The sequence below is a fragment of the Colletotrichum lupini genome, chromosome 1, assembly GCF_023278565.1.
Source record: "Colletotrichum lupini chromosome 1, complete sequence".
In the NCBI taxonomy this organism is placed as follows: Eukaryota; Fungi; Ascomycota; class Sordariomycetes; order Glomerellales; family Glomerellaceae; genus Colletotrichum; species Colletotrichum lupini.
Genome location: NC_064672.1, coordinates 6,762,080 through 6,785,892, shown reverse-complemented (window position 1 = coordinate 6,785,892; position 23,813 = coordinate 6,762,080). Strand labels below are relative to the sequence as shown.

The following is a 23,813-nucleotide window of genomic DNA, read 5'->3' as shown; positions in this document are numbered from 1 at the left end:
TGGAGGCTGCGTCCATTGTGGCATAAAGGTTGGGCAGATTGAGTTAATTGAACGACGGGAGTTTCTCAGGCGTTCGGGTGTCGCTGTTGCTCGAACCGGTTTGAGACGAGATGGGACATACCCTGCTTGTGATGGGAATGCTTTGCGTAGAATTTAAATGACAGTTGCTTCCAAAAAGAGATTCCAATCGAGTCGCTGAGCCTCCGCTCTTGACTCGATGGGTACCCCAGTCGCCGCGATCGCAATACTCTCCTCCCGGTCTGGTCTTTGTCTAATGATCTTTGGTCTTGGCTTTACTGAAGGCAAACCACACGAGGTGCTCTTGCGGGATGGTCCCGATGGGGTTACATGGGGACGTCATGTCATTGAATGAAATGAAACATGTTTTGTGCCTCTAGTTTGGGTCGCGACAATGAGAAGACATTGGATTTTCCGTGCTTGTCTCGAAGATGAATTGGTATCTGCATCGAGTAATGCCACTTTGCAGTGACTAGTAGCCGTGCGAATACCTAAGTAATGTATATACATACATACATACACTACTAAGGTAATTGAATCTATTCATGCGAGTGTAAGGTACTGCGGTGTATATACAGCCTCGGATTATTTCATTGCATTCCTTCCTGATTCCACAGTCGTTCCTCCCCCGTTCCAGGTCCCCTCTTGATTGATGAGTGATCCGTGCAGACCCTGACAGACCCACCACACCTCGTGCTCTTTGAGCCTCATCTGACCAATCAGACTGCAGTCCAGCTTTAGCCCAGCCCAAGTCAATTCTCCCCAATGCTCTCCACCAGCCACTCACAGCAAGGCTCAGGCACATACTCCGTGGAGGCACACACAACAATTGGGAGGTGCCTTCCCTTTCCTGGCTGTCCCTGCTGTGTGCTTCAGGGGCTCTTGCTTTCCGTTGGTCTGGGCTTGTGGTATGTACCTTACTGCTCAATGCACCACACGGCTGCGCGTCCCAATGCTCAATGTTCATTGTTCGTTGTCGCTCATGCCAGGAAATTCTTCACATCTAAACGTAGCCCAACGCAGGTAGTCAAGGACCGTTTGGTGTCTCTCATGACTTTTTTTTTTCTCACCTCCTCCCCTTTCCCGCCATCTGCCAATTCCTCCCTTGATTCATCTGTCTGTCCGTCTGCCCAAAGCAGCAGTAGTCAGCCGTTGAACCCGCCATCCGTCGCCCTGATCTGATACACGACCATCACAGAGGGAATAACCAGGAACATACCGCTTGGGTCCCCCGAACCACGATACGACCCTTGAACAACTTTGTCGCTTTCTTTTCGCCTTTTGCCTGCAATCATATTCATTGTTGATACCCCGTCCCTTATCCCCCAGTCCAACCACCCAACCCACCGACCCCCTCCTCCTCTGCCGACCCTCTTCTGCTCTCCTAGGCCGGCCGAATTTCCCTGCGAGAAAAATTACGGATACCCAATTGCTCCATTCGCCTTCACACGAACGCCAGACTCGAGATAGAAGCCACATGCTGTAGTCGCCGTTGCACCGTACTGCAAGACTGCAAGCAACACATCAACGCCGCCCTTGTCGTCCCAATTCAAGCAACGCCAAACGCTAAGCCCTTCGATCGAACCTGCGCCATATCGCTCTCTCTCTCACCCTCTTCCTCGCCCACGTTGCTTGCCCCCTCGCAACCACTTCTTCGGATCGCTGAACCAAAACTACACGAACCCGGCCCGTGTCGATTGTTCCTGATGAAGCGATAGCCGATCGTCTCCACGAGGCCACCTCAACACCAGAAACAGCCCTGCCAGGGTCCCACAGGTTCGCGATCGATCACCCAACTCCCGTATCCTTTGCCGTGCGATCTGGGCTCTGTGCTAAGCTGTATTTGTTACAGGTTCATCGGTTTTCGTCCCCATCGTCCTTCGTTCTTCCACATACCGACCACATCTTTGCGCACGTCGTCGACGAACCGAGCCTTCAATGCCCTGGCAGCCTCTTCCTCGCATTGCCTTCGCCGTTGCGACATTTCCTTTCGCCGCCTCGGGCCCGGCCGATCTCCCCCTCGAACTAGGCGATGAGCTCTACATCATTGAAGAAACCCCAGATGGCAACTGGTTGCGTGGCTACTTGGTAGCTCCACCCAGTCTGCTGGCCGGACTGACTTCCGTAAAGGGCCAAACACTCGAAGCCCGCGTTTTTAGTGGCATCTTCCCCCGAAGTTGCGTCGAGGTTCGCGAGGTTTTGGGTGAATCTGACGACACGGAAGACCTGAACGATGCTACAAGCGATGATGCTGCTGCCGCTGGCGATGTTCAACTCGGTAGCGACTCGGGAAAGAGCGGATTGACGCCAACAGCTACCGAGAAACCCAAATTGAAAGACGGTCATAAATCTCTAGGAAGCTCACGAGGGTCCAAAGGCTCCAGAATCGAGATCAAGGGACGCAAACCGCTTGGGGAACTACCCAACGGCACTCAGGGTCGACTTTCCATCCCCGTCAAGCGCGATCCTGACGCCCCACGGCCGGCCGCACCCGTACCGATGCTCAAGATTGGCGACGAAACCCCAACATCAGCAGCTGAACCGCTTATTGACGAAATTGCCAGCTGTCTCCGAGAGTGGCATTCCACCAATCTACATGGCCTACTCTTATCTCGCCAATACCCTCGCCTGGAGAAGCTTTCGCAATTGATCCAAACGCTGAATCTTAGCCGACAACAGTTCCTCCACAACGTCCTCACACGACATGAATATGACAAGTTGCGCGAAAAGACAGTCTGGGACCTGGTGCGGGTGAATAAGCTATGTGGAGGGGAGGTCATTGTTCGAGACCCCGCAGACCGGGGACGAGTATTGACGGGCGATGATTCGGTAGTCGACGTTACGAAGCTGCAGTCCGTTATGAGCGTTCTGGATGAGCCACCAGTGCCCACCGTAGAACCGACGGCCCTGCACCACCTGCTTGTTGACGTGAAGGGATTTGCCGGCGCATCAGCCGAGGAGACATCACTGGTAGTTTATCTTGTAGCAAAGCCGGTGGGAGGGCAGCCCGCCGCTCTCACCGAATGCTTCATCATTGACATACCACCCGGGGGAACGATAGGAAGTCTGGCGAAATCGGGTCAAACTAGAACAATATTCGCCGATCTTTCAGCACAAGACATTGGCGACGTTGCATCGGCGGAGACCGAGCTATACCTCGTCGTCAAGGTGCGTTCGAGCCAGCAAGTTATTCCCAGCGGGAAGCCGGACTCTCGTTCTGGCATCAAGTCTCAGGGTGGAGGATATTCCAAAGATCCCACAAAGCCACCTTCTGCGAGTGGCAATAAACCTTCTAGAAGAAGTCTGATGTGGGGGTCCAAGAGTGGGCGCTCAGCCTTCTCCAGAGGAAATGCCACACCGAAGCTTGATTCATTAACAGAACAGCCCGAGGGTCGCCCCCCGACACAGGACGAGAGCCAAGACAGCGCCGCACCTCCCAGCACTGCCGGTTCCAGACAGCGCGGCTCATTCGATGGCGGCTCAGGTTTCCACATGGCCGAACGGACGGTGGGAATTGGTGTTCTGAAACTCAATGCGGTCATGAAGCAGGACGAAGATGTGGAACAGGTCGTGAGCATTTGGTCGCCATCACCAACATTACCGACAGATAAGCAGGGTCTCCACGAGGAGTGGGATACCCTTATCCGAGACCTCATGGACAGCAAGAGTGGGCATTACGAAAAGTCGCGCCGAACCGAGCGCGTACAGGTGCATCTCAAGTCCTTCAATCACCCGGATGTGGATGCGCTGGTCAAGATGACGCCAACCTTGTTGGCTGGCATTCGCAAAACAAACAAGATGGGCTTCTCTGGCGCGCCTACAAAAGCTAGATCGGACATTTATGTTACTCTCGATACTGCTGCGCTCTCCAAGCAAAATCTGTTGTCCAGATATGCAGGCAACCCCGCCATACTCTCTGGGAGTGTTCATGGGAATAACCTACAGGTTACACTTGAGGTACGGAGAACAGGCGGGGAGAAGATTCCGAACTGCATCTTTTCTTCGTCCAACACCGAAGGAATCACCACGTGGAAGTCTGTGGCTGTTGAGAGGGGGGAGCACTGGAGTCAGACTGTCCGACTTGCTGTTCCACCAGAAGATGTCTTCACTTCGCACATAGTCATGTTTCTATCCGACATGCCGAATGCGCCGTTCGCGGTTGCCCACATGCCACTGTGGAACCAAGAAGCTTTTGTCCGAGACGGAGCACATGCCCTGCTGTTATATAAGACGGATGAATTTACCTCGACGGCTCAAGCTGGCCCGACCGGCAAAGGGGGTTATCTATCACTGCAATGGAGTGCTAGAGGAAACGATGAACACTCTTCCGAGGTAACCGGTCCTCTTGCGCTCCTTCGAGTCGACACATACCTATGCAGCACACGATTTTCCCAGGATCGCATCGTCTTGGGCCTGCTCAAATGGAAAGAGGCTCCCAAGGAGGATATCCCGATGTTACTAAAGCATCTGATCTTCGTTCCCGAAATCGAGGTTGTCAAGCTCCTTAGCGACGTTCTTGATGGTCTCTTCGGCGTCCTGGTGGAACACTCGGGCAACGACGAATACGAAGACCTTGTATTCACTGCACTGGTTAGAGTCCTGGGCATTGTGCATGACAGACGATTCAATCTCGGCCCACTTGTCGACCACTATGCGGAGAACCGCTTCAACTACCCGTTCGCCACGGCCTGTCTCGTGAGATCGTTCACTCGCCTGCTGGAGAAGCCTACCGAGGCCCAGACTTCGAGGAAGCTCCGCTCCACTTTCAAGGTCGTGCGACACATTCTCAAGTTCATCACCCACGCGCGAGGCCAGCAAAAGGCCAAGGAAGCCGGGATAGGCATCACGACTTCGCACTCCACCCCTGGTTTCACTCGGGAATTGAGGAACATCTTCAAAGCTCTTGATTCCATGATGCGTAGCAACGCACCTGTCCTTGTTGGCAGCCAGACGTTAGCTGTTCAACACTTTCACACTTGGTTGCCAGAGTTGACTGGACTCCTGACGACCGAGGAGATTTTGCACATTGCTATCGATTTTCTCGACTCGTGTTCGCTTGTTAAGGGCAAGCTGGTCCTGTACAAGCTTGTGCTCATCATCAACTACTCCAAGCTGGATATAGTTTCTCACCCTGAACAAAAGTCAGCTCTCACGGCCAATACCGTCCGATGGATCGCGCCGCACTGGGGTCATAATGAGGACGTCACTGATTCCTGGAAGGAGCAAGTTCGTCTTTGTTGCTCAATCCTTGCCGGTCAGATCGACAACCTCGGCCCTGAGATCCCCGACTACCTACCAAAGATCATTGATTCGTACCTCTCTATCGTGGCCACTTCGAGCAAGCCTCGCAGCCGTCTTTCACTTCTTTTCCCTACTTCATACCCCTTTCCCTCCAAGCCTATTGCGGAGGAGTCTACTTTTGACGAAGCGTTGGTTGAGCTTTCTGCAATTTTGTCGGCAGTTTCGAATTCCCCGAGCGGCATGCAGCTGGAACTAACAGAAGGAGACCTGACTGCCCTCCTCGAGAACACCCTTCGCGTGCATATGAGCATCTTGATGGGCGAGGCATTCCCACACGAATGGCTGAGTGTCTACATATATCACCACAAATCCACGATGAGAACCTTGCAGTATTTGTCCAGCATACTGCTCGAGTCCTTCCTCCCCCACCCCGACGAAGCCGAAAACTTCAATACGGAACTTTGGAAGATGTTCTTCACGACAATGCTGAAGCTTGTTGGGAGCCCATCTCTGGCTCTGGAGACCTTCCCTGAGCAGAAGCGGAGAGCAGTCTGGAAGATTGCTGGCGACGTGCGAGAACATGGCGCTGAACTGCTCAGACGAACTTGGGAGGCCATTGGTTGGGAGACGAGTAGCGACGAGCGTGCACGATATGGCCTATCCAAGATGGGTGGCTACCAGGTTCAATACGTCCCTACCCTTGTTGGCCCCATCGTCGAGCTTTGTCTTAGTGTCCACGAAGGTTTGCGACGCATGGCCGTGGAGGTGTTGCAGACAATGATTGTCAGCGAATGGACCCTGAGCGAAGACTTGTCCGTCATCCAGACCGAGATGATTGACTGCCTCGACCACTACTTCAAGTCCAAGCCCCTGACGGAAAGCATACTGCAGAAGCTGTTCGTCAACGAGGTCCTGGAGAGATTTGCGCCGCTGTCGAGCGTTCCCGACGAGCCTCTCTACGCCGGTATTCGTGACCTGATGGCAACTGTCGACGAGTTCCTGGATCTTCTCGTTGCCGTATACAGCAGCGATAACACGAGCGAAGCATCCCACCTGATCAACCGATTACGCCTGATGGAGTTCCTCCGCGACATGCAGAAGGAGGAAATCTTCATCAGATACGTCCACCAGTTGGCCATTCTTCAGGGCGAGGCGAGGAACCACTGCGAAGCTGGCTTGGCCCTTCGTTTGCACGCTGACCTCTATGACTGGGACCCTACGAAGCAAGTGACTGCTTTGGATGACCCGGAATTCCCCATCCAAACCTCATTCGAGCGCAAGGAACGCATCTACTTCGACATGATCAAGCACTTCGAAGAGGGTGAGGCCTGGACTAGCGCTTTAGCTGCCTACCAGGAACTCCGGATTCAGTACGAGAGCAACGTCTTCGACTTTGCCAAACTGGCCAGAACCGAGCGAGCCATTGCCACGATTTACGAAACTATTTCCAAGAGCGATAAGCTGGTGCCCAAGTATTTCAAAGTGGTATACAAAGGACTGGGCTTCCCCTCTAGCCTCCGTGACAAGGAGTTTGTGTACGAAGGCTCGCCGACCGAGCGCACCTCTGCCTTCACCGATCGCATGCAGGAGCAGTACCCATCCGCTCAGATCGTCACCGGTGGCGATGTCGACGATGTCGAAGGCCAGTTCCTGGTCGTTTCTGCCATCACACCGCACCGCGATCTGTCACACCAAGTATTCCAGCGTGCTCGCGTTGCCCAAGTAATCCGCGATTACCTGGTGTCCGCCCACCCTCAGAGCTTCTCGGTGTCTTCTAAGCGCAGCACATCTGGTCCTGTTCAGGAACACTTTGCGGAGAAGATGGTATTCACCACTGCCGACCCATTCCCGACAATTCTTCGCCGCAGCGAAATCGTGCATACCGAGGAGATCAAACTCAGTGCACGCCAGACCGGCTTAGAGCGGATTGTAAGGAAGACGCAGGAAATGACAGTGATCGAGAAGCGGATTACCGAGGGCGACGAAGAGAATGCACAGCTGCTCGTCGACGCAGTAAGTGTGTCGGTCAACCCAGATTCGGAAAATAGCGTTGCATGTTATCGTCAATTACTGCCGTCCCGTGCAGAACCCGAGGATGACGAGGACGATGTGCTTCAAGAAGAAGAGATTGAGCCTGAGCTTGACCCTGAAGACAACGCGATTAAGATGGCGCTCGTAGACCATGCGATCATGATCAAGCGGTGCCTCGCAACCTTTTCTAGAAGTACCAACGAAATCCTCAACGAAAGGCACGAGGAACTTCAACGATGTAAGTCCTTCTTGCTCATGCTCATGACCTCTTGCCTAGGCGCTCCATACTAACACGTTACAGACTTTGAAAGCACATTTGCGCCTGAGATTGCCCTCTTCGCTCCTCAGCAGCCATCACGGGAGTCCGCCAATGCTTCGCCGACATACAGGCGGTCATCACCATCTACCGAACAAGTATCGCCCCAACCGCAGAGTATTGCTGGTGCCATGACGAACGGAGTCGCTGTCGAAGAAGTCTCGACGGTCCAGCCAGTTGCCATCCGCCAAGGGCGTGGCACGCGTCTGAGCTTCTTGGGAGGCCGTAAGAAGGAATCTCCAGTATTGCAACAGACCCCCAGCGACCCTCAAACAACACCGGAAGCTGAGGACACCGTCAGCCACCGCAGCCGAAGCTTCAGCAAGACACAAGACAACGTGACCATTACAAGCAACGCCAACCGTCGCAGCAGCTTCTTCCGAGCTCCGTCCAGCGACATACCGCGGGTTCTCGGCAGTAACGATGCCACCAGCGAATGGGTCACGGACTCGGGCGGACGGCGCAGTTCAGACGCGGGAACGAACTTGACAGAGAAGGAGCGGGAGTACAAGGACGAACGGCCTGTGGACGCACTTGGCATCGTCAAGCGTGGAAGCGTCAGAAAGAGGCTCAGCATGCTGAAACTTGGTAAGAAGTCTGCTAAGGGGAACGGTACCATGGTCAGCGTGCACGAGGAGTAGGACTTCACGGCAGCAGCCGAGCAGCTCGGTTACATGAACAAGACGACGGGTGAATGGCAATACCCGGTCTCATGATGATGCCACAAGTGTAGGGGAGCGTCTGCTTGGTTCCCAGGGGCAGGTTCAAGGCCGTCACGGGGTGCTTCTCCGTGATCACATTCAAGATGTCTATACTTTTTTCACTGGCCTTTTGCGATTTGTACAGACGGGGAGCGGTTGGCGGGATGGTGTTCTGGATATGTATCTGTAGGATCCCCCCTCATCTGCAAGGCGACACAGCGCCGCAGATGCAGCTCATTTTTTTCAGGTTCTGGTTGTGAATAATACCTGGTCTCACACTAAGTGTGAATAAAAACCCAAACTACTCTGAACAACAAATATGCGTGCGTCTTACTGTGCTGTGTCAAACACCACAGATTCTCGTCTCGAGCGTTTATCCTGGTTATCCATGGTCTATATCATCGCGACTAACCCAAATACGCAACAGCATGTGTTTCCACATGAGATTCGGCGGCGCCAACCCAAGCGTTCCAATTATTCATTCCTCCATGATGGCACTCCGTTGTTATAGGCCGCCCCTGCACCTGAGCCGCAACGTCCCCGCCGCGGTGCACAGTCACGACAACCTCGCCAGTCCGACCATTAAACGGCGCACTACCGTGATACACGCCCACGCCACCACGCGCAGGAGTGCCATCATCCTCGTCCCAGCGGGCCTCCTCGGCGACGCCGCCCACGCTCACGGTAACCTGCGCGGGACCCGTCAGCAGCGCCGAGAAGACGATTTTATCCTCCATGATCTCGGACGGGTGGAAGAGCTCCTGGCCGTGGGAGGAGGTGTTGCCCGTCGTGCCGCCGGCGTCGCCTGCGTGGGCCGGGTGGAGGCGGTACCAGGTTACGAGGCCCTCGCGGCGGACGGTGGCGGTGCCGTATTTGTAGAGGTCGATGAGGAAGGGGAGGAGGAGGCGCCAGCCGTCGTGGGGCATGTCGCGGACGTAGTTGAAGGGGGCTTGGCCGTATTCGAAGGCGCCGAATTGCTTCTCGTGGAGGGGGCCTATGTAGTGCGATTCTCCAAAGTCGTTCCAGGTGAGCTGTTGTGTTGTCTGTGGTCAATGTCATGCTCCCCAAAAGTGGGTTTCGTGTGTGTGTGTGTGAACTCACAATCTGCACATACTCGGGCCTCATGGCCAGAATCTCATTCCATCGATCGTTCCACAGGTCATCACCCTTCCACGCCCAGTTCTTGTTCCAGGTGGGCAGGTTGGTGTAGAACCAAGGGGAGACGGCGACCATGTAGGGGCGGTGCGGGCCGAGGGCGTGGCGGTACGATGCGTCGAGCCCCTCGTCCATCTTGCGCGCGTTGCCGTGGGGCCAGGCGGCCCAGCTGAAGAGGCCGTCGGTGACGCCCGTCTTGAGGGCGTTGTTGGCGCCGATGGAGGAGAAGGAGGGGATGAAGAAGCAGTTCGTCGCGGCCTTGATCTCGTGCCAGTCGGCTGCGTTGCCGACGCCTTCGAAAGTTGAGACGACGGGCTGATGGCCGCGTTTGAAGTAGGCTGGTGAGGGGCCGAACTTTTGGGGGGGAGGGGGGATTAGTATCTCGGACTTTTGATTGAAGGTTCGGGGAGATTGAGACTTACTCTGCTGACGATTTCGATGACGCGCTCCTTGGGCCATGCTCCTGCTCCTTCGTAATCGAAGGATAAGAGGAGCTTGAAGCCCGTCTGCTCGGCGGCGGCGAAGACGTCGGGGAGCCTCACGATGGCTTCTTCGTGGATGCCAAAGTTTAGGACAAAGGCGTCAATGTGCGCTTGCTGGGCTAGGCCAATGTCGACTTTGTACTCGTCCACGGTGTACTCGCAGGTATTGCTCAGCTGTTGATGTGTGTCAGTTTCATGTTTGCATCTCATATGAAGTGCGGTGTTGAGGAGGCCTCCGTGAGGACCTGACGAACCATGAAATGAGCGAATACCGCTCTCTCGAACCCCTGATGCGGCGGTTGAGGGGGATAGTACTGCTGTTGATGTTGCGGCGGCGGCTGCTGCTGTTGGGGCTCATCGTCGCCGGTGATGGAGGCGATTTCGGCCTCGATCTTTTGCTTTGCTTCTCTGAAGAATTTCCTCATGATTTGTTTAGTGCATGTATGTGTTGCGGTTTTGGTGTTTTGGGGAGAGTGAGTTGAGCCCCCACGCCAAACTCACTCACTTTCAGGAGTGACGCGTGCGCCCGCTGCATCTACGGATACAGAAGCTCCAGTTAAATGACACGTGTGGTGGGATGGCGAAAGCTTTCAGACTTGGCGAACGATAGCTGCCATTTTGCTGCCCCATTACTGCGTAGCCGAGGGCTTAGCAGCATCCCGAGTTATCCGGACGATTGATCTTGGGGGTTCGGCTGCACTTGGATGAAGTTATCGGTGGTCTTTCTTTCGACGTTGGACGATGGTGTTGTGCAACTAAAACATGCCGCTGCGATGTTATGCTGCAGGTTATCAAGTACTTACTTACAGTGCGTTGCGCAGGTGTTGTTTAGCGGGTTGCAGGTTCTGAGTCGTGGTTTTAAGTGCTAACCTTGAAGGCAGCGGCTGTATCTGTTTGGATAAAGTAGTGGTTACTATTTTTATCGCTGCTCAACTCGGGCTAGGGAACATGGCTCGGCGCAACCGATCGGAATGTAGGTATTACATACAGGCTGGTCGGAAAACCAAAGAAGAAAGAAAGGAAAGACACATTGGATTGTTTCTCGGACTGTTTCTTAGTTTCCTTCTCGGTACCATGCATGCCATTGAATCAACCAAGATAGAAAGTCAAGTAGAAATATATGTCTTTCCTCTGTAAACTTGGTTCTGTCTTTGTGTTGTCGACATAAACAGCTAGTCCTCCTATGCGTGCTGGATGGAGAAAAGAAGGAACAAGCGAGTGAGCCAGTACCTGACCATCGATTGATGCTTAGGTATTTGAGTTCTGGCGATAAATGATGTGTCGGGTAGTAAATAGTGGCAAAACCAAAAAGAAATGTCCCTAGCAAGGCTCGAACTTGCGACCTTTGGATATCTCTAGATGATTTAGAGTCATATGGATGGATATGAGACCAATGCTCTACCGACTGAGCCATAGAGACTGAGGAAGTTGAAATCCTGAAAGCGTGAGTTGACTAAGACCCGTAGCGGTGGATCCTGTGGGCCAAGCCTTCGTTGCAAGCACAATTGATTCCACCTTCTGTCATTGTGTGGATGGCCTCAACGATATAGAGTACATGCACGCAAGGCAAACACGGGAGGAACAACAATAAGGTTCGCCTATTGTTGGCTGAACTTTCAAACACCGGTCATATGCTTCCACTCATAACAAACCAGCTTGGCTAGCTGAACTCCTCCGATGCCGGAAAGCAGACAACCCCGGCCGAACTCGATGTTCATCTCCGTGCACTAACAGGTGTACTTACAACGCAGAACATCGCACTTCAGGGGGGACCAGGAACTTTCCGAACAGACGACCAGTGATAACTCGTTCCCACCAGTCTCCGCACGAGATAACGGTAGCGCGGCCCTCCGGGACACCCCGCCTCCGTGCCCCCCTATTATTGTCCGAACCAACAACTGTGCGGAAATCGAGTGCTGACACATACGGCAAACGTACCCCAGACTTTCCCGGACGACAGGTCTCCATGCTCGTTTACATGCTTTCAAACCGTTGCGATATCTGACTCTCAAAGTCTCCACTGTGCAGATCGGCGGTCCCGCGCCGTTGGGCATTTCCTCTCGTTTTCCATTTCGTCTAGGACACGCTGGTTTTCTTTTCCCCTCCTCCCTTCACAATGAGTGGCCAAAGAACCGGCAGCACCCATCAGGCCAAACGCCCGCGACTCGGCGAGCGCACCATGTTGGCCTGCATCGGCTGCAAGCAAAAGAAGCTCAAGGTAACATTCAAATGTCTTCTAGTAGATCTGCGAAAGACACAACCGAGCTGACTGACTCGTTCATAGTGCGACGGACAAAGCCCCAAGTGCCAGAACTGCGTGAAGACTGGACGAGGTAAGGTCCAATAGCAACATGAGACGGCATGATGAACTTCATCTAATGTGGGGAAAACCAGACTGCCTGGTAGAAGACCCCGGCACCGGCTTACATCGCCCGCGCGACTACATGAAGTCGCTGGAGGCCCGCGTTGCCTATCTCGAAGGTCTCTTACAGCAGGCCCGGCCCGAGGTCGCCCTCGATCACTTTGGTGCCAATCACGAGGGTGGTGGCAGTCGTGGTCGTGAAGCAAACCAAAACGCCGCCGCCGCTTCGCACAACGGCGGTCCCACGCAAGCAATGCCCATCATGCACATGCCATCTGCCCTCGCCCCGAACCTCCAGGCTCACCCTTCATCATTCGAAGACGTGGACTTCTCGCGGGCATTACGTGCGCCTTCCCCAGATGTTGACGACCATCATGTCGATACCTTGTCGTCAGAGGTTGCGTTGCTCTGTCTGAGCGCGGCCGGCCGAGAGCCGCATTACTTTGGTCCTTCTTCCGCTGTTTCCTTTTCGCGCATCGTCAGCGCGACCATGGGCCTTGCCAGCACTGGCGGGAGCTCGCAGCATAGCCATGCAGGCCGGGGGAAGGATATCAATCCGGAAGTCGTCCGAGAGGTCCCGTTGAGGTTACCGTCGCCGATACTGAGGGCAAACTTGTCAGAAGCGTACTTTAACAACATACATCCCCAGTACCCATTTCTGCACAAGCCGACGTTCCGGATTTGGGAAGAGACATGCCTAAAGGCGAGTCTCGACGGAGATCTGAGCAGTGTCAACGGATCAACACTTTTCTTCGTCTTAATGGTAAGCCGGACCTTTGGAGAGCTCGTGACATGGCTGTGGGTTGATTGGCAGTGCTCTAATACGACTTTCAGGTATATTCAATAGGGTCTTTAGTCCTTGGTCAAAACCACTATGATGCTGCTGAGGTATGCTCTACTCTTTCGTGGAGCTGGCGTATTGTGCGACGAAGAATATTGACGCAGGAATCGGCAGGCTTACTATTCAATGGCCTTGGATCACATCTCGGCAGTCTTGGACCTTGACAGCCTAGAGTCCATCTAGGCAATACTAGCCTGTGCTGTGTATTCTATCAGATCACCTGTTGGTGTAAGTCTGTGGTAAGTCAAGCGTCTACTTGAAATCATGGTGCCGGTTTGACTGTCTCTTAGGAAAGTCTCTGGTATGGCTATACGCCATTGTATCGAGCTCGGCTACCACCGAAGTGCCGAGAGATATCACAGAAATACAGATGCTTTGACTAAGGAAATGTCCAAGAGATGTTTCTGGGTCGCGTATGACATTGACAGAGTCGTTGCGTTTACACTAGGCCGCCCAGTTGGTATTCCGGACGATTCTATCGATGTCGAGGTGAGGCTTTTCCTCTCTTCGTATCTCTCGCGATAGCCTCTGGTTATAAAATACTAACGAGGAGCGCAGTTACCACTGGATATCGATGATGAGAATGTGACTTCGGGAGGACTCTTGTCAGCCTCACGAACATCCAATACGGACCCGCCGACACTCATGACCGGCTTCATCCACGCTATCAAACTAAGGCGTCTGTGGACGAAGATCAGCGACAACCTATATCCCCCCACGACCCGACGTTGCGGCTGCGGAGATACAGCTACAATAGAGAGTCTCCGCCATGAACTAGAGGAGTGGCGTGCAAAAACTCCCGATCAGCTAGACTACTCAAGGGCGCACCCACTGTCAGTCTTCACCTCTCGCTCCTGGTTCCAACTCGCTTACGACCACTCGATCCTATTGCTCTACCGCCACTACATGATGGGAGGATCACCCGCAGCAAACCAGTCTACGCCGGACAACACCGGTCACGGAGGAAACCTCAACGACAACGAAGCCACGGAGCGGGTGCTGGAAGAGTGCGCGGTGCGCGCGCGGGAGATGTGCATGCTCTACCGCCGCGTTTACCAGTCCTCCTCGGTCCAGTTCACCTGGGGCAGCCTGCACATCCTCTTCCTCGGCGGGCTGACGTATCTCTACTGCTTATGGCGCTCCAAGCGCGTCCGGGACTCGACGAGGCAGGCTGATGTGGTGACGACGTGTATGGCGTGCACCACCGTTCTTATTATCATTGCCGAGCGGTGGAACCTGGCGACGTCGTACCGGGATATGTTTGAGGCGCTGTCGCAGAGGACGATTAGTATGGTTTGTAACGATGGGCAGAAACCGGCGGCGGCGGCGGCGGCGAGTGGTAACACTTCCTTGCCTGCGATTGAGTCGGGCCCGGTAGCGGGAGATATGCATGCCGCTTTTGGCGTTGGTGCGGCGCCGTCGATGCAGGATTGGATTATGGGATTGGACGACTTGTCGATTCCGCAAGAGTCGGAGTGGTTGGTGCAAGAGTTGCTTCAAGGTGTTCGAGATTATTAGCAGTTGTTGCCGACACGTCGGAACAGATGCCATGAATTACGATGAACGAGGATGGTATTATAATTAGGGGCGCCGAGATACACCGGCTGAGCGAAATGAGGCTAATAAGCAGTAGTAGTAGTAGTAGTAGTAGTAGTATTTAACATTATCAGGGACAGGAGTATAAACTCCGATTAACTAGAGCGCCTTTTTAAAGTATATAATATACTATACTGCCCCTAATAAGTATATAATAAGTTAAGTAATTTATTAATATATACTTTTTTTCTCGTACCCGGGCCGGGCTATTACTAATCTAGCCCTTTTAGTTTTAAAAAGTACGTTAATAGGGGTCCCTATAGTTAGTAAAAATAGCGGTTTTATAATAGCCCTATACTATTTATAAAGAACCCGGCTATTTTGACTGTATCGTTTGGCTATTTTGACTATATGCCATAGTTAATAGTCCCCACTTTTCTAACTAATTAGCCCAACTTACGAATTAGCCCAAGTTAATTAGGCTAATTTAATAGAAATCTACGATTCGAGCCAATTCGACGATTACCGTACTTTTTATTAAAATAATTTAATTATATAATTATCTAACTAAGTAGAATAACTAATCTAAAAGCTAGCCTCCTATTAGCTTACTTAAGTCGATAATTCCGATCGTTAAAACTACGGTAATTAACTATAAGTAATTAACGGCCGTACTAAGATCCCCCGGTTATAATCTATATTAACTATTTAGATCGAGGGATTACTAGACTTACTTAGTAATAACCGTAGCGTAGATCCCTCGTTACTCCTTATTAGTAATATTACTTATAGTTCTACTTCTTTAACTTCCTCTACCTCGCGGGCAACCTCTACTTCGTAAGTAACCTCGGCCTCGACCTCGGCCTCGACCTCGGCCTTATTTAGGCTCGGTAGTAGCCGCTACGTATAGATCTTAATTAAGTTAACGTTAGAGATTTATTATAATTTACTAAAAGCCTAGTTCTAACTAGTTAGTAAATTAACCCTTATCTAGTCGTTCTTAATATAAAAGATTCCTTACTCGAGTAGCCTAGGAGCCCTATTAACGATTAGTACCGACGGGAGACTATTATAACGGTAGCATAGCTATAGGGATATCGACTTTATTATTACGAGGCCGACCTCGTAGTATAACGACGAGGGGATCTAAGATCTAACGTAGGGTATTATTAGTAATAAGGTTATAGCTAAGGTACTAATAGTAGTTATAGTTAAAGTACGAGAGAGGCTTATTCCGCTCGAGATACTAACGAATAGTATATAAATAAGGGAGGCCGTACTAAGTAATAAATTACTTTATATAAGGTAGGTCGGGTTCGGTCTTTTTTAGCCTTCTATAAACTAGGCGGTACTACGTAGTAATAAGTCTTAACGCTTTCCTCGAGTAGTAGGTACGTATATTACCTATCTAAGCTTTTTAGTAGTTATTAATACTAAACTCGACGAGCTAACGAGAGCTCTACTTAGCGAGATCGACCTCGTAAGCTACTTTCTAGTTACTAATTATTTATTATATACGATCCGCAAAGAACTTTAGATCTATAGTTAAGTTAAAGAGGTAGCTCTTAATCTCTTTATAACTATTTTCTATCTAAGAAGTTACCCTAATACTAAGGTTATAGTACTACTTAATTTAGTAGTTTATAAACTCCTTATACTAGCTAAGGTAAGTCTTAAGAATATAAGTAATTAAGGGCTCTTGCCGTTCGAACTTCTTAAGTATTAACTTCTAGGCCTCGGCAAAGTCCCCTTCTAAATTAGCATAAATTATAGACTTCTAGACTAAAAGAAAGCTAATATAAGTATCCGGAATCTTACGGGGCCGGCCGACGGTAATTAGTTCTTCTAACAAAGCTCCTACTAATAATTTAGTAAAGACGGGGTCGATATAGTTACTACTAATTGCTTCGTTATTATTAATTACCTAAGAGCCGTCGGCGTAAATCCACCGCTTTGTAACCTCGTAAGCGATATTCTTATTAATATACTATATATAGATCTGCTACTACGTATTGGGCCAGACGGTAGTAAGGGCTTTTTTTAGCACCTTCTCGAAGTCGGTAATAGCGACGATGGGCTTGCGGGCGTTAATTTAAGTACGGAGGTCTTCTAATTAACCTAGAGCCCACTCGTAGGCTTAGTAGTCTTCTAAGTTAATAAGGCAGAATACTATATTAAAAGTCGTGCCTATATTAGCCACCCTAGTTACGTTTATAAGCGGCATTTTAAAGCGGTTAGTCTTATAAGTATTATCTAGCAAAATAATATCTAAAAAGAGCTTCTATATAACCTCGTAGTAAGGGTAGGTCTAGAGGAGGTTAGTAATATAGCCGTCGAGCTATTATACGAAGTACTTAATACTACGCTCTTAGAATAATATAATAAGGGCCTAGGTAGGAGTATACTTACTAAAGCTCTATAGCCGTATCTTTTATATATCGTTCTTAATATTTTTATACTTAAATAGGTAGTCTAAATACCTTTTAGATATTATAGTAGTAACCCTACGACTACCTATAGTTATAGTTTAGAAGGCCTAACTAATCTCTTTATTTTATTAAGTTAAGCGCTTATAGTAAAAAGGATAGGTAATAGGATCGATAGAGGGCTCGTAATTATAACGGTTAACTCGCACTTCGAAGTACTAACGGTCCCCTCTAGTCTTTAACTTAACGGCCTTAGCTACCTACTTATAGTCCTTCTTTTTTATAAATATCTCTCGGAGGTGCGCAGAGCTTAGTAAATTATAGCTACTTATATCGTAATAGAGATCGAATTAGGAAAGAACTCTATTATAGTAGTTAGAAGCGCGGCGCTTAATAATTATAAATCCTTAAGTTTTTATAGAGGAAGTAATATTTGCGAGAAGATCTTCGTACGTATCGTAGCTATTAGGATTTTTAATTAGTAATTCGAGAGGTATTATAACGTTAGTAATAGTAGCGGTAGCGGTAGCGGCGCAGTAGTAGTAGTAATAGTTTAGTTAAGATTAATTAGTCGTAAGTAGGTAGGTAGAAATCTACTAAGTTTAATTAACGGTACGTAGTAGAAGTAGAAGTAGAAGTGGGTAAGTAATAAAAAATTTCTACCACTTACTAACACTCGAGGCGGGCTATAGCGGCTAGTAGAAATTTTCTAACAGTAGCGTATAGTTAAAATAGCCAAACGATACAGTCAAAATAGCCGGGTTCTTTATAAATAGTACTTAACTATTATTAAAAACTTCTTTTATAAATAAAAATTACTTACGAGAGTATTTTTATATTTTCTTATACTATCTCGAATTATTTAAGAAATCTAGGTATAAAAAAAGGGGGTAAAGTAGAGCCGTAGTTTAAAAATTATTAATAAGTATATAATAAAATATAAAAATAAGTTACCTCGGGCTCGTTATTTTTAAAAAGAATAAGCCTTATAATAGTATATTACTCGTTTAAACTTTTTAAACGTTATTAAATCTCGTATTAAAATATATTAATAAGCTTTAGCCTAACTTATTAAAGGGGGTAAAGGACCTAGGTCCCCTTTAGTATTAGTAATTAGTTACTAAGCCTAGGTCTAGTAATTCTTTAAATAATATATTACGTAAATTAGTAATAACTTTTTTTTATAATTATATTTAAAATCGCTTTTATAACTAAACTATTTATGATAAGAATAAAAATAGTTATAACTAGATTATATAGCGAGGAAGTAATATAAAAGAGGACGTAATAAGTCTAATTTTAAGAGGTATTTAAGGGCTATAGTAGTTTTAATATACTTAAACTTAAGCGTTTACTTAGACTCTTTTTATTATTATTAATATTATTTATAAGCTCGTACTTAAGTAATTCTTACTAAACTAATATAAAAGGTTAGTAATAATAAACTAAGTAGTATATAAGCCGCGCCCTATTTAGTAAGCCTATTTATTAACTCGTTTTTAAGAATCCTAATATACCCGGGGGACTAGTAGTATTTAATATTCCTTATTTATTAAGTATTAATAGTTTTTAATATAGCCGCTTACGAGCTAACTAAAGGGCTATTATAATTTAAAATAAAATTAAGGATAGAAGTATTATTAAAATAAATATAAATAGGGGTAGGGGTAGAGGTAGTAATAAATAGAGCTTATTATAGGCCCTATTAAGTACTTTTAGCCTCGGTATTAAAGACTTTAATAAGCTCCTTAAGGCGGCTAGAGCCTTTTATAATAACCACGGGGCTACGGTATATTATATACCCGTAGCTTACTAACCCTTTATTAAATATTAACTTATTAAAGTAGACTATGAGGTTAGAGGGTAGAAGCCCCGTAACTATCTATTTAAAGGAGGCCGTAGTAATATCTTTAGTATCTCTGCGCGGCGTAGGTAGGTTCGGGAGGACGAGGACTGGCCGTGGGCACGGGGGTAGGAGCGTGTACGTCCGCTGTAGACGGGTTTCCCTCCCGGCGCCTCGGCTAATAAGCTTACAACAAATATCAAAAATCTTTCCAATCATTGGGATGAAATGCAAGCCAAACATCCTGGCAGAAAAAAAAGCATGAGCAAATTCTCTACGTGTCTACCTGGAATCCTGCTCCCAGGCATTAGTAAAGCCGTGGAATCATGTCCATACTCAAACCAAGCTCTTCCGCGCAGGTCTGCAAGCTCTTCATCTGCGCTTGCGCATACAAGTCGTTTGCGTCGAGGATACCTCTCGCCAAAGCCTTCTCGTAGCCATCTACATCGGGCCGCGTCGACTCATCCTCTCCTATCGTAGGTTTGCTTGGGCTAGCCCCGGCCTGGATATTCGACTGGAAGATGCCGGCAGCCGAAAAGGGTAAGAAGTCTTCGTACGTGATGGGCACCGCTTCGAGCACACCCTCGGAGACGAGCCGATCCAAGAGAGAAGCCGGGTCTGCTGTATCGATATCTTCCAAGCTGTGCAGCTTCTCTTTGGCGTTTTCTGCGCATCGATAGTCCGAGTAAACGAGCCCTTGCCGCCGCAGCTCGTCCCAGTCATCGGGGAACTTTTCAAAGACCTTTGCAAATGTCTCGTCCACCAACTTCGCATCAGAAGATTCCCCCTCTTTCTGTACTATTGCCATTGCTTCCTCCAATAGTTCGTCATAGAGCTTTCTGCCTGCAGGCGTAACAGCAGCTCCCCTCTCCTCAATCTCACCAAACCGAGCCTTATGGAAACCATCCACAAACTCGTCTCTTCCCGAAATAGCAAAGCGAATACCCTCCTGTAGCGCAAGGAAACTCGTCTGACGCAACAAGATTGGGCACTTGCGCACCGGCGGGCCCTCGATACGGCTCTTAACAGCCATACCCGCGGCAAGCATGGCCGCTTGCGCGGCATTGATATCCAGGGCTCTCGGCGTGAGGTGGTTAATGTGCGACGAGCGGAAACACGCGATATCCGCCAAGATGGGATGCTCGCTCCGTAAGAGGGCATACTCTTCGTGCGTAGCCGCCGCGAGGGGCTGCCAGCTAAACGTGCGAATCGCCTCCACCACGAACCGCTCCCCTTGCTCTGGTGTCAGGCGACCGTCCTGACAAGTCTCAGCTATGCTCAGAAGCTCCAACAGGGCATCACTAAAGATATCGCGCTTTGCAAGGAGGTTTAAGGCAACGGCTCGCGCCGAGCCAGACTTGAGCAGCTCGGGCCGGAGGAGCGTTGTGAAGACGCGAAAGGGGTTGCGTTCCAGGGAGTGCGGCGACGTCGGGCGGAAGCAGGTCGCGTGCATGGGCAGGCCGGCCACGGAGAGGTCGTAGTAGCCGACGGGGTGCATGCCGAGGAGGGCGAAGATGCGGCGGACGGTGTGGAGTTCTTGCGGGGTGCCGAGGCGGATTGCGCCGTGCCGTTCGAGGGCTAGGCGCTCGATGCTGGCTTCCATTGTTGCGGAGCTCGAGCCGTGTCCGAGGCCGTGGCGTTGCCTGGACTGGGCATCTCTGTTGATGGTTTGGACGATTTGGATGAGGTCGCCGTAGAGGGGCACCTCGGCCTTGTACATGGCGGACATTGCGAGCGCAAAGGTCGTTCGGAGGGTGTCGGCGTCGACGTAGTTGGCGTCGGGTCCCGGATGGCCCGGAGGACCTGACCGGTGCGTGGATAGAAGGCTGGTAGACATGATGGTGTTGGTTTGTGAATCAGTTGTTGTTCAAAGACCAAGAAGATCCCTTGATGAGAATGGCTGAGTAGGAAGAGATCAAGATAAGAGTGATGCGATAAGGTTGATATTCGGGTATAGTAGGAAGACAAGCAAGGCTTAGATAGAACTAGCCTGTAGTAGAGAGTTATAATTTAGAGGCAAACTTATAGATTCATGTATTATTAAACATCGAGGAAATCTAGTAACCAACAATCATCTGTGCGGATAGTCGAGTTGGGTCACACGATGACTTCGGGGGAAAACGCTAGCATAGAGTTAGGTGTCACGAGTTATGGCACGCAGCAATGGGCATACGGAGTATAGTAAAAGTGGCTTAACTATTAAAATGGAAATAGATAAAAGGAAAAGGTCTATATATACGATATCTAAAATAAATACGTGATTTAGCACATAATAAGCACTTTATAAAGTGCGATTACTATCCCTATTACGTAATATACCCCCTAATTACTATTACTAAGGAGCTATTATACCCAAAATAGAATCTCTAAATACCCTTATAAAGGCCTAATTTAGTTAAATATAAATAAAGGAAAAATAAGCGCAAGGGATACGCGTCTTTTAAACTACGTTTATTATAAATATATCCCTTTATTTAAAATAAATAGAATCCTAACTCAGAATAGCGCGTATTTTACTACTTTTAGTATATAAATTACCAAGGGCGAGGCTACCTAGCCGCCTTATATATATCTAAATTCTCGTAGCGTCGCCTAGCTATTATTTTTCTTCCTCCTTTTAATCTCTTATAATTACTATAAGTACCCCCGTTTACTACGCGCGCGCGCTTGCGCCGTCGAATCGTTTACTAATTTTATTCTAAATATAAATATTTAATATATTTAAAAATAATAATAAGTTTCGCGCAATTTTTATAATACTTCTTATATACGTATTTAACGTTTATAGTTAGGAGAGCGGTCTTATTATTATTTTTAAAAAAGTAAATTAGAGTCCTTTTTTAATAACGAATCGCTACTTTAAGGCTCTATAATATAAAAAGCACTTCCTCCTCTATTTTAGTCCTTAAAAAGAACCCCCTAAGCTACTTATTATATTTATTAAAAGCTATAAATATATATTATCGTTTACTAAAAAATAGTTCGAAATAAAAGAGATCTTAGTATATATAATACTATAGTTATAAAGCTCTTTTTAAAGGTAGTCCTTTTAAAACTACTATTTTAGCTTTGGATAATATATATACTTTATACTTAACTTATAATAAAGGTTTAATATATATACTTCGAGTTTTATATAGTAATTAATAAAGAGTATTAGGTCCGAAATAACTTATTTTAAAGTACTAAAAGAGCGCGCTATTAAACCTCTTATAAGTATATTAATATAAATAATAGAATTTTCTATAGCTAATTAATAATATAATACTAACTAGGCTTTATAAAATATACTTAAAGTTTATAAAAAAAGGATAGGATTAAAAAGCTTATATTCAAAGAAAACTAAATTATTTTTTTAAATAAGCTATTTTTTAATAGTACTTTTATAAAGCGTTCCCTATTATAAAATATAATCTAGACCGTAGTATTAAAGTACGCTTTTATTTAGTAAAGTCTCTAAGACTATATTAATATAAAATCCCTTAATATAAGTAACGTTTTAGAGCTTTAAATCGTAAGTTCCCTTTCCTTTAAGTCCGTTTAGGACGCCCTTTATAATATAAGTACTACGTATAATAATAAGTAATATAATAGTTCTTAATTTAATATAGTCTTTATTACTTAATAATACGTAACTCTTGGGTTTAAATAGGCTCTTATTATTAATTAAATATATTACTTTATAGCTATTTATTATTATATTCTAAGAAAGGGGGTAAGTATTACTTATAAAAGTACTAAAAATTACGTTTATTTTTAAGTCTTAACTCTTTATAAGTATAGTAATTACGTAGCCCTCGTCCTAGTTTATTAATAAGCTCGCTATAAGTTAGTTAGAGGATCTTTTTAAAAACCTAGGTTTTTTAGGGGTTCTATCGTTCCTTAGCTAACTAGCTTTCTTAAGCTTATTATAAAATAATTTCTACTTATTTAATTTAATAATAATAAGGACTTCTTTTATATAGCTCCTTAGTATTTATATTAATAACTTATTAGCGTTTTAGCTTATAAGTACCTATTTTAATTTTTAATACGCTATAGGGCGCTATAAATATACGTAATTATAAAAATATATAATATTATTTTTATTATTTATATTGTTAATTAAGTTAGAGCGTTTAATAAAAGTAAAATAAGCCCCTCCTTAACCTAAAGATCGTTTAGTATATACGTCTTAAGTTACTAAACTAAATATATATATAATCTCCTCGAGGGTCCTTATATACGTTCCGAAGGCTATTAATTCGCTAAAGGTTTTATATATATATTAGCCCTATATAGGGTTAAGTCTAAACTTAACTATAACTAAGAAGTTAAATACGGCGATTTTTTTATTAATTTCTAAAATATTATATATTTTAACTCGGAGGTAAATAGATTATTACTCCTTATATTAATATTAAGGGTTAATTCTAATCCTCGCTTTATTAAGGGCTTATTAATACTCCTTTTAAACCGTATTCCTTATTACTAATTTAGGGGGCATAAATTCCTATTTTAAATATTTAATAATTCGCTATATACTAAACTTAGTACCGTTTTTAATAGCTTTTTAAAATACGTATTTATATAATATAGCGTTAATTAATTTTATTAATTACTAAGTAAGGATTTTAATATATATATTAATAATATTACGTTTATAAACTATAAGTTATTTATATTTAGTATTAAGCTCTTATTATTTCTAAATACTCTTGAGTATATAAATCTTTTTTATAAATATAGTATAAGAATAGATTTATTTACGTAAAGTAAATAATATAACTAGCTTTATAAAAAGAAACTTAGCTTAGTTCTATAAGTTATTTATATTTAAAGAAGTTAAAAGGTTCGTATTAAGAGTTATATTTAAAAGCTA

The 23,813-nt window shown here is 46.9% G+C and overlaps 5 protein-coding genes and 1 non-coding gene across 6 annotated transcripts; 2 read left to right on the top strand and 4 right to left on the bottom strand.

Annotated features, from left to right (window-relative positions):
• Positions 1–1,956: 1,956 nt before the first annotated feature.
• CLUP02_01943 (SH3 domain-containing protein) lies at positions 1,957–8,247 on the top strand (the record flags this gene model as incomplete). The annotated part of the gene is made up of 3 exons (XM_049280978.1): positions 1,957–7,276; positions 7,346–7,528; positions 7,592–8,247. 3 exons carry the CDS (start codon positions 1,957–1,959, stop codon positions 8,245–8,247), a joined length of 6,159 nt encoding a protein of 2,052 aa, XP_049136935.1.
• Positions 8,248–8,714: 467 nt separating this feature from the next.
• On the bottom strand, positions 8,715–10,369 carry CLUP02_01942 (glycosyl hydrolase family 71; the record flags this gene model as incomplete). Its single annotated transcript, XM_049280977.1, has 4 exons — positions 8,715–9,338; positions 9,409–9,816; positions 9,885–10,118; positions 10,199–10,369. 4 exons carry the CDS (start codon positions 10,367–10,369, stop codon positions 8,715–8,717), a joined length of 1,437 nt encoding a protein of 478 aa, XP_049136934.1.
• A 239-nt stretch (positions 10,370–10,608) lies between these two features.
• CLUP02_01941 (uncharacterized protein) lies at positions 10,609–11,998 on the bottom strand (the record flags this gene model as incomplete). The annotated part of the gene is made up of 9 exons (XM_049280976.1): positions 10,609–10,699; positions 10,752–10,834; positions 10,933–10,991; positions 11,039–11,125; positions 11,175–11,299; positions 11,347–11,462; positions 11,597–11,671; positions 11,706–11,842; positions 11,923–11,998. 9 exons carry the CDS (start codon positions 11,996–11,998, stop codon positions 10,609–10,611), a joined length of 849 nt encoding a protein of 282 aa, XP_049136933.1.
• CLUP02_tRNA014 lies at positions 11,260–11,364 on the bottom strand. Its single transcript has one exon. It is a non-coding gene; the product is annotated as a tRNA-Met (tRNA).
• A 62-nt stretch (positions 11,999–12,060) lies between the features above and the next one.
• Positions 12,061–14,665, top strand: CLUP02_01940 (uncharacterized protein; the record flags this gene model as incomplete). The annotated part of the gene is made up of 7 exons (XM_049280975.1): positions 12,061–12,162; positions 12,229–12,277; positions 12,339–13,069; positions 13,141–13,297; positions 13,363–13,375; positions 13,438–13,636; positions 13,706–14,665. 7 exons carry the CDS (start codon positions 12,061–12,063, stop codon positions 14,663–14,665), a joined length of 2,211 nt encoding a protein of 736 aa, XP_049136932.1.
• Positions 14,666–19,259: 4,594 nt separating this feature from the next.
• Positions 19,260–20,789, bottom strand: CLUP02_01939 (uncharacterized protein; the record flags this gene model as incomplete). Its single annotated transcript, XM_049280974.1, has 1 exon — positions 19,260–20,789. The coding sequence occupies one exon, from the start codon at positions 20,787–20,789 to the stop codon at positions 19,260–19,262; it is 1,530 nt and encodes a 509-aa protein (XP_049136931.1).
• Between the last annotated feature and the right edge of the window lie 3,024 nt (positions 20,790–23,813).